The sequence below is a fragment of the Oenanthe melanoleuca genome, chromosome 2 (genome assembly GCF_029582105.1).
Source record: "Oenanthe melanoleuca isolate GR-GAL-2019-014 chromosome 2, OMel1.0, whole genome shotgun sequence".
Taxonomy (NCBI): Eukaryota; Metazoa; Chordata; class Aves; order Passeriformes; family Muscicapidae; genus Oenanthe; species Oenanthe melanoleuca.
In genome coordinates, this window is record NC_079335.1 from 119600908 (window position 1) to 119613225 (window position 12318).

The window sequence follows — 12318 nt, forward strand, 5'->3', positions numbered from 1 at the left end:
CCCATATTCCTTAAATAATTAACAGTGAAATAGTTAAATATTTATCAAGGTTTATATAATTACTAAGATGTATTTTCCAGCTTACAAGATTCTTTATAAGCATAACTTCTTCAAGGGCATCACTCTGGTATTTGTGCCTCTGTTTGGACTGAATTTAGAGTATATACTGAAAGAAATATTGTAACAGTGTCTGTGGAACTACTGCATGTTTTTAATTTATACTTATCATGATACATACTATTCCAGTGCTGTTTAGAAGAGGCATGTTGCAAAGATGAAGAGTTGAAAGCAGAATTGAAACATCTGGAAGTAGAAAGCTTGGAAGGGAAAGATGGTATTGAATGGAGAAGAAAAGGAAACTAAAATTAAGCTAAGAAAAACCAAGGGATGGGAAATGGAAATGACTCAGGAAAACATCTGTTGAGAGATGTAAATAGCTGCAGTAGGGCTGTGACAAATGAGAAATATAAATGGAAGTAAAATTAAAACTGTATTCTGCATTCTGTAATGAATTAAGTAATTTGAGTTGTTCTTCTATTTTGCTGTTCTCTGGAGCAGAGCCATACTTCTCATAGTTAATTAATATGCTGGTGTCCTCATAGATCATACAATTCTGGTTAAACATCTTCCCCTTCAGATGGACACATTTGTAAATCCACTGCGTAACTCTATGAGAAACGTATCAAATGCAGTCAAGTCTATCCCTGACAGCCTGGCAGAGGGAATGACTAAAATGTCAGACAACATGGGTAAAATGTCAGAGAGACTGGGACAAGACATAAAGCAATCATTTTTCAAGGTAAGAAAATACTGGTTAATACATACTAGTAAATTAACAGAAGAGTCACTATTGACTCACTTAAACCAATGTTACATGGAAGAGTCAAGTAATTAAAAAGAAGATCAATCTCTTTTGTACCTGCAACTTTTAATAAGGTCCAGCAGGCATTTTACTACAAAAATTGAGGTCTTTGCTTTTAAGTAACATGTGGCATCTTAGGATGGCATCTACAGACTGTTACTGTTCTCCTTCACTTAATTCAATGAACTAACTTGAGAAGAACATGAGATTCATGGCTTTTCTTATTTTTTAACAAACCGTTCTCAATCAGCTAATTTCCTGCATCTGCTGTTTTTGTTAGGGAAAAAACCCCATATATTTTGAAACACAGAATAAGAAGATAGCCTCTTTTCTGCTTATTCTTGCTGAATTCTTGTTTGAATTAATTTTTTTTTCTGTCTTTCATGCCATCCTCCCTCATATCTTACATTCATCAAATATAATACTTTAGAGGTGAGGAATGGTAGCATGACATGCAATCTGGAAGTCCTATGAAAATAGTTATGCTCAGAACATGTTCATCTTCCCTTTATTTCTCTGGTCTTCCTCTTTCTGCCTGTAGCTGGAAGGTCTGTGGTTAGGGTTGTTCCATTTTGTGCTACCAAAGCACTTATATATGGCAGATGTAGAACAGCAACTGAGATGGGTGGATTAACCCTTAAATCATGAAAGGGAATAATAAATTGGGGCCTGGGGGGATATGTGAGTTTTTAATTACTTGCAGGGTAAAATAACTATCTTTGGACTTTCTCATTGCTTGTAACTTCCCTGGTATATGACTAACAATATATTTGCAGTTGTACTCACTGGGAAGCCAGGGACTAGGCAGGAGTTAAGATCAGGAAGAAATACCAAAAAGAAAAGTCAGTCTCATAAGAACTTATAGGTGTTTTTCAGTTGAAGCATTAGGCCCTTGATAAATTAGACGTGGATTGTCTTAAAGGTGTTGGTAATTTTGGTAGCTATGCAGAAATGTATACAGACTTGATTTTGATTTTGAAGGTGAAAGACCTGATGTGTATTTATCTGTGTTAGTTTGCAGTTACTTTTGACCAAATGTTGTTGGTTTATATTTTCATAACCAAGCTTCTTATGATTTTTTTTTCTGAGTTATTCATACTCTAAATTATTTTTTTCCATCTTTAACATAGCCTTTTTCATTGTAGGTGCCACCTCTGATGCAGAAAACCTATTCAGATCCTGACCATTGCCGTGTTGCAGCACCAATTGATGACAATGTGAGTCTGACATCTGTCCTTTGAAAACTGCCACCTCTGAAACCAAACAAATTAGTTACTTATTATGCATTCAGCTATACTTTTATTGTTTTCTGACAGTGTATCAGGCACTTCAAAAGTTCTAAGCTTTTTTAAAAGAAATTTGTATACTTCCTTTTAAAATTAACATTTTTGCTAGCACTGAAATGGTTTGGCATAACATTGGAGTACTGTGAAGAATGCATGTACTACTGTTTCTGTGTTTTATGGCTGGGGGTTTCATTTTTTTGATTTTTTTCTCTTCTCCCTCCAACATGTTTTTTGTAGGCCAATGTGTGTAACATGATCTACTATAAAAGTAAAATTATGATCCTTTTCTTAATCTTCAAGCATAAAAGCACTAGATAGTCATGCAGGTTACAATGATGACTAAATAAAGAGTGAAAGTGAAATGTCACTGCTTTTAATGTCCATAAGAAAATGGTGCCCAAGAAATGCTCCTTCCCAAGTTTTTGTATAAGGCACTTGGAAACACAGCAACCAAGGAAGAGGTCAGGGATGAGCTATCTCTTTAGGACATATTTACATCAATTTCTGTAATAACTTTTGACTTTTGAAATAGCTGCTTCTCCTTGTCATATTTTAAAAATTCAGTGTATCTGGTTTTAAATTTACTTTTCAGTCCTTCTTTGCTACTAAAGGTGTTATAGAAGATTTAGAGAAGATTTCATATTACAGTAAAATACAGAGTAAAGTGTTTGTCATTGTTGTGCTTATTCTGAAGTATTTGACACATAAAGTAGCTTCTGAAACTGTTGCTTTCTTGAACTGAAATAGAAGTTTACTGTTTATTCTTTTACTTGGTGGTCAGGTGGATGACAATATTCCACTGAGAGTAATGCTCCTACTCATGGATGAAGTCTTTGATTTAAAGGAGAGAAATCAGTGGTTAAGAAGAAACATAAAAAATCTGCTTCAGCAACTTATTAGAGCAACATATGGTGACACAATTAATAGGTATGTTTTTCTTACACAGAGCAGTCATGTGGGTGATGCTGTATAGTTTATTTCTCTGCATTGTTCTTGGTATTACTAAATTATTGTGGTTTAAATCCGCATGCATTTCTCTTTGAAGAAAATGAATAAACTGAGTGCAAATGTGGTATAAAATGGAGATAAACACAGAGCATTATTGAAAAAAAATCCAGTAACTCTTACATGCCAGAGAATGTACAAAAGAGCTTTCACATTAATTCACATTTCTATGAATGTAACTTAAAATGTATGCTATTTGCCCTGTTTTACCACTATACCATTTTTATTAATATTATTTATTACTTTCTGTGCTATTTCACCTTACATCTTTTTAATGCCACAAATGCTACACTGGCACTTTCAAATTATGTGAACTATACTGAGTTGCTATATTACGTTTTTGCTCTCACAGTTTGAAGATGGAAGTGGGAAAGGAAAAGAACTTTTGTGGGGTCTGTTTTGGCCTCTCCATGTTCTTTATAATTTGTGTGTACACTTATTAATGCAAAGCCAATTAATAGTGCTAATTAAGTAATGTTTCTTGCCCTCAGCTTAGAAATATACAATTTCCAGGCTTGCCTTACAATAATTTATTTCTGAAATTTGAAGAAATATAAAGAATAACAACAACAAATGCTAGATACAAGTTTAGAGCTGCATTGTTACTTTCGATTTAGTGCCATGAATCAGAAACTTAATTTCTAGATTGTAAGCAGTAGCTTCCTATTACATTTTTTCAGGACATTCCTTACTGTATCATTTCCTTTTACCCTTCACAATTATATTTGTGATGTTGTCATCATCACTGTTAAACATATAGACTTGTGGTAGCAGTAATGATGTAAAATAGCACTGAGTTTTTCTCAAATAATTCCTTACAGCCAATTGAAAACTGTCTTGAGAATTGTACTTCCAGGAACATGCTGCCCTGTTGAACAACTCTGTATACTTTTTGCTGTTCCCAGATTGTAGTATAAGCATCAGAGTTTGTGCACAGGCTGCTGTTTCCTTATTGCAGAGATGGCTGTAGTGTAGTATTAATTTGCTTCTGCTTTTAGAGCCATTTCAGATATTCATGGCTTTCTCTGGTCTCCAGTCATACCTTGCCCCATCAAGTTCTTGGGATTTAGTGGCATTCTGCAGAAAAATTGTCTTTTTCTGTTTCTTAGAAAACTAAATTCAAATCGTGCTTAGAGAAACTGTCCTGGAATTGTGGTGATACACAGATGCTTGTATCATTTCTGTAAGCATCCTAGGTTTGGGTTTAGAGCTGTATGTATGGGTTGATGAATGAAAGCCTGATGAAAGATTAATCTGTATCTCCTGTTAAGGACTGTGAGGTAACTGTACATGTTGCAGCAAATATTTTGAGATTCTGAGTAGGTCCTTTGCTTACAGAAGCAGAACTTAAAGAGTGTTCCATGTAGAGCATGAAGAGGAGTGCTCTACAAGCAAACCAGTTATCTCATGCCGATGGGAGATGCAACAGCAGCTTTGCAGCCAACTTCATAATCACATATTTACCCAAAAAAGAAAAAAGCTTTGCCTTTAGAGAGTGATCAGTGAGCTTAGATTTCTATCTTGAGAATCAGTGTTTGCCTTCCTATCGTGCAGTATTATAGAACCTACCTGCAGAGTTGGAGAAAGTTGAAATTATACTTTGTTTGCCCTAGAATGCTCATTAAGATGCTTCACTTATGGGTTTTCTGCTTTAAAAATTAAACAAGAGACTTGTTGCTTTGATTTTAGAAAAATAGTTGATCATGTTGATTGGATGACATCTCCTGAGCAAGTAGCAGATGCAGTGAAACGCTTCAGGTATGTCTTTTATCATAGATGTTAAATATGAAGCACTCACCAATTGATGTCTAATATTTATATGTTTTCCTATTCTTCTTACATGAGGAAATTATTGTCATTCTCCAAAATATAGTTGTATCATACTCTGCTTTTTACTCCTGTTAAGTGAGAGAAAGCAATTGTCACACGGAAAAGAGTCTTTTTAAGTTTTCTCCTCTACCTTAAAAACATCTTTGTTAACCAGTCCAGAAGAGCTAGAGTACAGGTATATTTAGAAATTCCATCATTTATCACTGTATTGATGTAATGTTTGTCTTGATGAAGGCATGTACATGGCTCACTTTTAAAGGAAGCAATTGGTGCTAAAAGAGCCCCAGCTCTGAGATAATGTTTCACTTTGGATAGATACACTGGAACTGAGGTCTGAATTTGAAACTGTCCATTTCCTTAAAGTTTTAATGGCCTCTACATCGGTGTTGAGAAAGTGTTCCACACTTTTCTTTCCCTGTAGTTTGGGGTTTTTTTTGTTGGAGTGGAAGTCAAAGTCAAAGGGTAATGTATTCTCCAAAGGGTAGTACTTTACAAGTGTACTGTTATTCTTTGATTAAGCTGTAAGAATGTGTACTTTTTATTCAGAAAAAAATTTGTCTTTCACTGAGGCAAAATAGCTTATTAGAGGCATGTCTTTTACACTGGACTTTCAACAATATTGAAATTATTTCTTCTCATCTTTAGCTTGTTGAAAGGCTAACTGCTAGTGTCAAAATTTTGATGAAGCAATTAATAGACATAGAGTCTCAGTATCAATAAAGCCTAGTAAAAGCAAGGCTTAGGTTTTATTTTATGTAAGAACTATGTGGTATTTGAATGATTTTGATTTGCATTATTTTATTAAAATTTAATTTCTTCTGATTCCTTTGCTAAAAAGTATATGATAGCTACTGATAGGTTGAGTGTACTGTACTACTTGGTTTTGATTTTTAATCTTCATCATTCTTCATGTTTTTTCCTCTTCTGATATTTGAAGTGTGTGTTAGGTTTTGTGCAAATTACTTTCTTGTATTTATTTTATGAGCTAGCCTTGAGAGATTTAAAAGAGCTTTTCATTTGATAAAACGTTAATGTATTTTGACAGATTTGCTTTTGTTACAGAGACGCTTTTTGGCCCAATGGCATTTTAGCAGAAGCAGTTCCACGAAGGGACAAAGCTATCAGGATGAGAACAAGAGTGGCAGGGAAAACCAAATTGCTGGAGGTAATGCCAGGTAAGTGAGTAAGCCCAGTAATCTGTACCATACATGTACCATGTTACTGAAATTAATGTCAGTATTCTTGTTGATTGTAGTGAAAAGAATTGGAACTGTATAGGAACTGTATTTAAAGAAAAAGGTTTCTAATTATTAAAGCATTGGACATTTTCCTGTGTACTGTCAGTAATTCTCTTACAGCCAACCCAGTATTAAGTTTCTAGAGGATTAAATTGTGCCTGAGATAGGTACATTCCAAAACAGTACGATTTCTTGCAAACATGGTTTCCACTTCCACAGGGTAAGAGTGAAGTTATTTTCGAAAACACTCTTTTCTGTAAGAGAACTTGTAGTTTATGTAGAGGCACTGTTACCTTGAATTTCAGGCTATATATTACTAGTCAGTTTAAGTTTGTTGTTAACATGGAAGTAGAATTTAGCTTAAACTTCTGTGTGACTTCCATTTCTGCAGATGAACTGAAGCACATCATAGGCGCTGAGACGACACGGAAAGGCATTCTTCGGGTCTTCGAAATGTTCCAGCATAGTCAGCTGAATAAGAGAATGGTGTATGTGTTTCTGGAGAGATTCCTAGAAACCTTATTTCCACAAAATAAGTTCCCTGAGCTGTTCAACAAACTGCATTCAAGGTCAAAGCAAATGCAGAGATATAAGCAGAGACTACACTCTACTCAAGCGCCTTCCTTACAGAAAAGGTGACACTTCAAATCCATTAAGCTGGTGTTTGTTTGTCCAGGATTAATTACTTGGGCAGATTCTCTGGGGCTTCAAACTCACATGCCGTCATTTCTGCACCAGTCTTCTAGTGTCACATATTAGATTATTAATGCATCTGTAAGACCTGTGGATCTTCTCATCTTCACTTGTAATTCAACCACTACCAGAATGGTTTGTGTGTCTTAAATGATTTGGTGCGTCTTCATGCAACATTGAGAAGAAAACTGGCCCAGTACATCAGAATGCTGATCCCTTCCGTTCCTGAGTCGATGTTTTGCCAGCAATGCAAAGTGCCAGGTTGTTCAAGTAAAGCACAACTATGGTGATACAATTGAAGAAAAGAGTGTTCTGGCACTGGGAGATAGTGCAATGTGTGAGAGTCGGGTGGAATTGTTTGATGTTACAAGTGTTGAGGCTCTGTAGGGCTGTTTTAACATTCCTGTAAAGGCTGAGTTCACCAGAAAAGCAGTCTGTGGAATAGCTGGTTCATAAGAGTGGGGAGAAGTAGCTATAGCCCCATCATAAAAGTACATTTATTAAATAAAAGTGGAGGTAAGGTGGCTTTGATGCCACATTTGCATCACCTTTCATATTTTGAAAATTAAACTAACCTTATATCTAATGGGGGTTTTAGTGAAAGCAAAGATGCAGTAGAAACAAACCCTTTATTCTGATTATTCTGTAGCTTTAAGGGCCATATGCTGCTCTTACAGCACCTGGCATACATTTTGCATGTAACTTCAGTGGAGAAGGAGCATCATATTTATGTTCAATTGGTCTGTTGGAACATAAGTTGATATTGTAGAAGGAAAGGGATATATATTTCAAAGAGGATAGATACTGTGTTAGAAGATGAGGAAATTGCACTAAGACACAGTTTACACACAACTGCCCACTAAAATCTGGAGCTTTTTTGGGATGTGGAAGAACTATGTCCTACTTAATTGAAAGATTCCTTATCTTTTAGTGTGTAAACCTCATACAGAAAAATGTTAGAATTACTTGGTTCCTCACAGGTAAAAGATTTCATTAGTCATATGCAAACACTTGGAAATTTCTGAATGCATCTCAGTGTATATATGAAAATAAAAAGGAAATAAAACAACAATATTTTTTTAAATAATTTTTTTATTTTTTGCATAGTGTAAAATTTTAATAAAAATTTGACATCAAGGCCCCACATCCATCTGTTTAGTTTCATTGAAGAAGTTCTGTCCAATTAAAAATACAGTAACATCTGAATAATCCTGTTTGGCCACAGCATATCTCAGTTTATGTTTTCTCTTTTGTAGTCCCCGACTGTTTGAGCACTACTATCTTGAGTGAATAGAAGGTAATCTTTCAGAGTCCCTTTTTTTTTTCTGAACACTAAACACAGGGTAAAATACAGTCATAGATCAAGGATCCCAAGGATTCTTGTTGTAATTTGTGTCTTAATGGGAGCAAATGGTCCTTTTATGCAAGAGAGAAACATAGACCTTTGATGAAAGTGTTCTGAGACAAGATAGAAGGCTCTCAAAGGACCTTGTTAAATTGACTGACACCTCTATATAGATAATTTTTCTCATGGACTCTATTAATGAAATGTAGCCTTTTATCATACTACTTAATGGTGATCATATTGTACTGTTAACATTCTCATACAGTATGCATGGGCTCAAGTGCACTTGTTTTTTTCTTTATTGCAGAACTAAATGCTGTAAATTGAATCCCTTTCTTTTGTAATCCCTAGTAAGACAACTTGGTAAATATAGAAGAACCCCTCTCCCTTCCTCTCTGCAGGTTCTGTAGAAGTGTGATGGTTAAATGCTTTTGAATTTAAAAAAATCTTGAGTTCTGTGTGAAGTAATCAACATAGCCAGCTCCTATTGTTTACATGCCTGTATCTTCCTCTGATGTCAGGGTGCTCAAGCATAACTGATATCTGACTGATGAAAGATCATTCAGCAGTTGTTCTTGGTGATACAGTAAATATCTCATTAATCCTACCAAATCTAATTTATGTCTTTTAAGTCACTGAATTTGTTAAAGTGGGAAGTTCAAATACTGTTTTGTCAAATCTGTGGAACCTTTACTGAACTGTAGGTACCATGAAAAATTTCAAGATGATAGTGATAATATACAAATTTGGCTTTTTTTTTTTTTTTTTTTTTTTTTAGTTATCTGGTACATTTCTGTACAAAAATAAAATAATATCTCTAGGAATGTGAAATGAACATAATACACCATGCTTATTAGTTGTTCTACTTAATGAATTTATTACATATACCTATACACACATTTAAATACGCATGTGTGCATATGTATATATGTATTGAAGTTTTGTCTTCTGTATTTAATTACAGAATGTGGCTTCCTAATTCAGTGGTGCCTGTTGGCTGGCAAGAACCATCAGAAATGAGTACTTTTTGTTAAAACGAGTTTGTATGTATCTTTATTTAAAAGATTTTCCTGTTGACAATTTGAAGTACCCACGCTGCCAACCCATGCAGCCTATTATCCTAGGAAGTCTCCAAAACTGAATGTTAATCTACAGCACTTAAGTGTCTGGGTGTATCTTCTGGCCTTTAGGTGCTGTGACTGGCCGCTGAAAATTGTGCCACTGTCAACAAATGCACTTGTTTTAGCCTTAATTATTTTTAAGAGAAAATGAGCAATTGAATTTTTCATTTGGTTCATCCTCAAGCTTGTGCTGCTGGTGTTTGCTAGAACGAAACAGTAAATTTTAAGTGCTACCAGAATGTGTACCAAAATGAAACTATATCAATTCCACAATCTAAATTTTAATTTTGTGCAATATTTTCATTTAATGCATGTGTATTTGAATAGCTGTAAAATAAATGAATTTTTAATGTTCTGAAGTCTAGGTTTAAAATGTTTTCTCAGGTGAACAATTCTGCATTCTGTTGTTACGTTAGTTTATTTAAGGACTTGTTTTAAAAGTCTAACTTGTTACTCCTATGTTAATTCCTTTGTTCTCAGTGGTCTTTGCTTTCTTGAGCAAAGCTCATATATTACAAAGGAAGAATCTGAAGAACACATCTCATAAACTCATAGAGCTGTTATAAATTACTTGTGCATATCATTGTACAGTAAGTGTCAGCTGTGTGCCTAATTGTTCTATTGATGCTTTTCCCCTCCCCTCCCCCTCCTCTCGTTTCTGTAACAAAGAATGAACATGAAATGGACTGCCACGGTCACTTCTACTGAATGGCAGAGGACTCTGAATTTTTTTTGGAGTTTGCATTTATGTTCTGTCCAATAGAAAGCTAAAAAATTACACTAATAAAGTATTAACAGGATTAGTTTGAGTCTCCATTTATTTTTCAAATAACTTTCTCACTAGCAGGAATGAAAGGTCGCTAAAGATAAAACTTGCTGTTTAAATAAAACAACCATTCTTTGATTTTTTTTTTTTAACATTTTATAAACTGGGTTTGCTTCTAACAAATTAATCTGTACACTCATTTTTGACCAGTGATTGCAGTAAGTCCTGTATTTTAAAAAGAAGCAGAAACAATGGGATTGTCTGATATAGGAGGGGTTTATATTGTGGGTTTTTTTAAGTCTTTGGCTTTTTCCCCCCAGGTTTATTTTTGCAACAGCTGGGTCTACCATGGGATCACAATTGTTACCCTTGATATGTTTATTCCAGCTGTTCCACATTCATCAAAAAGATGTCCTGGGCTGGAGAGATGTTAGTTTTTTGACCCCTGGTAAAATGTTTACCACTTTCTCTTGCTACAGGATATGAACACATATCAGGAATTTTACTAGCTAATTGGAAGTTCTTATTTGTTGAACCTGTTATCCATGGGTAATTTCATGGCAAAAAATACACTCCATAATAAGATCTTTTTTTTTCTTTTTTTTTTTTTTATTTGTTTTTTTTTAAATCTTTAAAATATTTGCCCTTTGATAACTGAGGCTTATATGTGTCTGTGGCTTATTTAAATCTTCAGTCTTATCAGATTATTTAATTTTGGTTTTGATGTTTAATGCAGTGGGAATGCCAAAGTTTTTGTGGAGTTCAGTAGTCTGCATCGATCTTCCTTAACGTGACTAAAATTCCATAATTTATCTCTTGGAAGAAGGGAATTATTTCATGGAAGCAAATAGTTCACTTTTGTTATGTATTTCAAAAGAAATTAAGCTTTAGTAAACACTTGAAACATGTTGGCCACTACAATGTGTTCTTCCCCAAATTACATTTGACTACTTTTGTATTCAGATGTCTCAAATAACTGTTTCCCAGTTATTTGAGATATTTGCCATGTCTCTGAATTACTGTGGCATGTTGGGCTTGGGATAATCTGCATGGGTCAGTTAAATCATTTGATACCTAGTTTAGCAAAGTCTAACTGGAATTCTTATTTGGCATATTAGAACTGGACTAGTCCACAAAATAATTCTGAGGTTGGTTTTAAGCAGAGAACAAGATTACATTGAATTTTGTTGGCAGTCAAGATATACTAAATGGAAATAAGGAATGTAGATTTTGAAAATTGCATTTTTCTTTCTAGCTGTAACACTTATAAACATGATCCAAAGGAGTCTTTAGAGGTTTTTGTGCTGAATTTTCTCAGCTTGAGATCTGGAAACATCTTAATTCTGAATTAAATTGAGATATAATGATGAAATTTTTCTGTTACCAACTTTTGGGAGTTTTAGGTGAGAGATTATCAAAATTACTTAAATTGGGAACATTCTTCTTCATTTGGAGCATGTAGAATATGGTTCTGCAAGTTACCTGATAATTCCATGTGCAGAATAGCTAGAACTTCCACTTCTTTTGTTCTTTTTCTTAAAATAACGATTGATTTTATCCAAATATAAAATATGCCAACTTTAAGGCTTTTTTTAAAGAATTCTTTTTGTTTATTTTATTTTTTTTAATCTGATCAGTACTTTTATACTTGTAATAACCCCTCACGTGAAAAATGGCTCAAAAAAAAAAAAAAAAGGAAAGGACTGTCATACATTTGCATCTTTCCTTTGGCTACATGGAGTGTTTTTAGCTATTTGGAATGTTTTTACAGTTGCTCCTAAAATATGGACGAGTGTAAACACGTTTATGATGAGTGATGCCATGCATCCATGCATTGCTTAAACAGCAGTGGGAGTAGCTTAAAGGCAGAGGGGTTGGGTCTGTAGAGGAGTTGTGGGCAAAGAATTGTGTTTTGTGAGCATTACAGATGTTGAGAGCATGGAGACACCGGAGATGTGTACTTTCAAAGCAGAGGAGGACACAGAGTGAAATCTTGGCTAGCAGAAGCTGGCTGCAAAACAGTAATGCACATCCTGGTGGAGCAGGAACGGGCTCCCCAGGGAATGGGCACAGCACCAAGTCTGGCTGAGATCAAGGAGCATCTGGACAACACTCAGGCATGTGGTGTGATTTTTGGTGGTGTCCTGTGCAGGCATCCAGGAGTTGTTCTCA

The 12318-nt window shown here is 34.8% G+C and overlaps 1 protein-coding gene across 5 annotated transcripts in view; it reads left to right on the plus strand.

The window, feature by feature from the left end:
* The window catches only part of SNX13 (sorting nexin 13), a 64438-nt gene extending 54258 nt beyond the window's left edge, over positions 1–10180 (plus strand). For 2 of the 5 annotated variants that reach the window (XM_056484165.1, XM_056484166.1), the window contains exons 21-26: positions 638–799; positions 2008–2079; positions 2930–3075; positions 4843–4911; positions 6046–6158; positions 6613–10180. In XM_056484165.1, coding sequence (XP_056340140.1) covers positions 638–799; positions 2008–2079; positions 2930–3075; positions 4843–4911; positions 6046–6158; positions 6613–6860 — 810 coding nt within the window. In that variant the 3' untranslated portion in view covers positions 6861–10180. Of the gene's footprint in view, positions 1–558; positions 800–2007; positions 2080–2929; positions 3076–4842; positions 4912–6028; positions 6159–6612 lie in introns of those variants that run through there. The other 3 variants (XM_056484167.1, XM_056484168.1, XM_056484169.1) reach the window with 3 other exon arrangements.
* Positions 10181–12318: the final 2138 nt, after the last annotated feature.